Raw genomic sequence first — 2460 nt, 5'->3', positions numbered from 1 at the left:
AAGGAGACAGTTCAAAGACAAAAGGAGACAGTTCAAAGACAAAAGGAGACAGTTCAAAGACAAATGGAGACAGCTTAAAGACACAAGGAAACAGTTTAAAGACAAAAGGAGACAGTTTACAGACAAAAGGAGACAGTTCAAAGACAAAAGGAGACAGTTTAAAGACAAAAAGAGACAGTAAGCAGATAAAAGGAGACAGTAAAGAGACAACAATGACATATCGAGAGGAGGAGAGTAAAAGGAGACAAAAGGAGACAAAAAGATAAATGCAAGAAGATGATAAAAAGACAAAAGGAGACAGAAATGCGGAGACAGAAAAAGAGACAGTAAATAACAACACGAAGGAGACACTCAGCCCTATATAGCTTCGGGCTGCTGCTGCTCTGCTGTCTCCTTGTGTCTGTTTGCTGCTGCTGCTGCTGCTGCTGCGGCTAGACTCCTCTTTCTCTTTGTCTCTCTCTCTCTCTCTGTATATAACCATCATCGTTCTTGTGTGATCAACCCAACAGTACCTATACCCTCAACCCTAAACCCTACATCCTAAACCCTAAACCCTAAACCCTAAACCCTAAACCCTAAACCCTTACCTTCAAGTGTATCTGCATTGGCTAAGCGCTTGTAGTCGTCTCGAGTAAGAAAGGAGGCCCTCAGCCCCCTAACAATCCCCTCCAGGTATCCATCATGCACATTGAAAAGAGCGATCTCCATCTTGCTGCTGCTGCTGCTGCTGCTGCTGCGGCGGCGGCGGCTGTTCTGTTGCTGCTGTTGCCGTTGGTGCTGTTGCTGCTGCGCAGTCCGCGCTGCAGCAACAGGGGACCAGCTGCTGCTGCAGAGAGGATTTGCGCGTATATAGAACCTGCAGAAAGTACTGCTGCTGCTGCTGCTGCTGCTGCAGCTGCTGCAGCTGCTGCTGCTAGGGTAGAGAGGCTTCGCTTGTGCACCGCAAGGGTTGGTTCTGAAGCTGCTGCAGGACAAAGGAGCGGCGTGCTGCTGCCTCTGCTCTTGCTCCTGCTGCTGCTGCTGCAGCTGCTGCTGCTGCTGCTGCTCGCTGGTCCGTTGTGTATGGGCAGTGCTGCAGCAGCAGGGCCCTCGTGCAGCAGATGAAAGAGCGTACCTACGAAGTTTATTTAATTAATTAATACACATAAAACACCTCTACCCAGCTATTGCTGTTGCTGCTGCTGCTGCTGCAGCTCGCGCTGCGTTGGCTCTGCTGCTGCTGGTCCCTCTGCGCATGCACGGCGCAGGGCCCGAGGCGCTGCTGCTGCTGCTGCTGCTGCAGCTTGCTGCTGCTGCTGCTGCTGCTGTTGCTGCTTCATATTGCTTCTCTAAACACCCAGAACAAATTCTGTTTTTGCTTTTGTATTTACGCTCAACTTCAGGCGAACAGGAGCCTTGTGTGTCTGGCTGCTACTCTTGCTGCGCTTGCTGCTGCTGCTACTGCTGCTACTGCTGCTGCTGCTGCTGGGCTGACCCACGCTGCAGCAAGCCTCTTCTTTCAGGTGTACAAACATTTTAAGCCAAGTATGTTAATGAATGTCTTTGTATTTTTCTTCTGCTTGACTCCGCGCTGCAGCACACTCACGCCTCCTGCTGCTGCTGCTGCTGTTGCTGCTTCGGCTTGCTGCTGCAGAAGACAACAGACAGCAGCAGCAGCAGCAGCACCACCACCACCAACCGTGTATAGGAGTTAGCAGCTGAGTGTTTTACGTTAATCTCTCTCTGCTTTGCGCACCTGTGCACCCTCTGATAGCATTGCTGTTCCCGCTTCTGCTGCTGCTACTGCTGCTGCTGCTGCTGCTGCTGCTGCTGCTGCTGCTGCTGCTGCTGCTGTTTGCAGGGGGGATGAGCGGGCAGGGGTTGAGCCTCCCACCCTCTAATGCGTCTCTGAGGGAGGAGGAGACAGCAGAAATGCAGGGAAGAGACATGGCCTTAGAAGTCATAGTCGGTGAAGACACAAAACAACTCAGCGTAAGTCTTGCTGCTGCTACTGCTGCTGCTGTTGCTGCTGCTACAGCTACAGCCACATCCGCATCCGCAGCATCAGCAGCAGTAGCAGCATCTGTGTCTGGTGTTGGTAGTGGATACGAGACTGCTGCATCATCAGATTTTGTGCTGCACCTGTCTCCTTATCCCGCTGTCTTAGCGTCTTCAACAGCAGCACAAGCAGCAGCAGCAGCAGCAGCAGAAGTGTGTAATATGTTTGCTTTCAGGTGAAGTGCAGCAGCGAGGTTGGTTATGTAAAGCTGCTGCTGGCGCAGCAGCTCGGCTTAGAGCCTCGGCGTCTCCGTCTGTATGCGAAGAGAGGCGAGGGAGAGAAGCTGCTGCTGATAGACCCGATGTCTCTCTGCGATTATAAAGAATTAGCAGCGCCTGCTGCTACGGTGTATGCGGAGATACAACAAGAATAAAACAACAGGGGCCCCCTATTATAGAGGGGGGGGGGGGGGGGGGCCCCCT

At 52.2% G+C, this 2460-nt stretch overlaps 2 protein-coding genes across 2 annotated transcripts; one reads left to right on the top strand and one right to left on the bottom strand.

Annotated features, from left to right (window-relative positions):
- Positions 1-1163: 1163 nt before the first annotated feature.
- EAH_00026730 (hypothetical protein) lies at positions 1164-1514 on the bottom strand (the record flags this gene model as incomplete). The annotated part of the gene is made up of 2 exons (XM_013396506.1): positions 1164-1328; positions 1371-1514. The coding sequence occupies 2 exons, from the start codon at positions 1512-1514 to the stop codon at positions 1164-1166; spliced, it is 309 nt and encodes a 102-aa protein (XP_013251960.1).
- A 331-nt stretch (positions 1515-1845) lies between these two features.
- EAH_00026720 (hypothetical protein, conserved) lies at positions 1846-2411 on the top strand (the record flags this gene model as incomplete). Its single annotated transcript, XM_013396505.1, has 2 exons — positions 1846-1971; positions 2214-2411. The coding sequence occupies 2 exons, from the start codon at positions 1846-1848 to the stop codon at positions 2409-2411; spliced, it is 324 nt and encodes a 107-aa protein (XP_013251959.1).
- Positions 2412-2460: the final 49 nt, after the last annotated feature.

This window comes from Eimeria acervulina, genomic scaffold, assembly GCF_000499425.1.
Source record: "Eimeria acervulina Houghton genomic scaffold, Eah_scaff224, whole genome shotgun sequence".
In the NCBI taxonomy this organism is placed as follows: Eukaryota; Apicomplexa; class Conoidasida; order Eucoccidiorida; family Eimeriidae; genus Eimeria; species Eimeria acervulina.
Note: the sequence above shows the minus strand (reverse complement) of the source record. Positions and strands in the feature narration are given on the sequence as shown.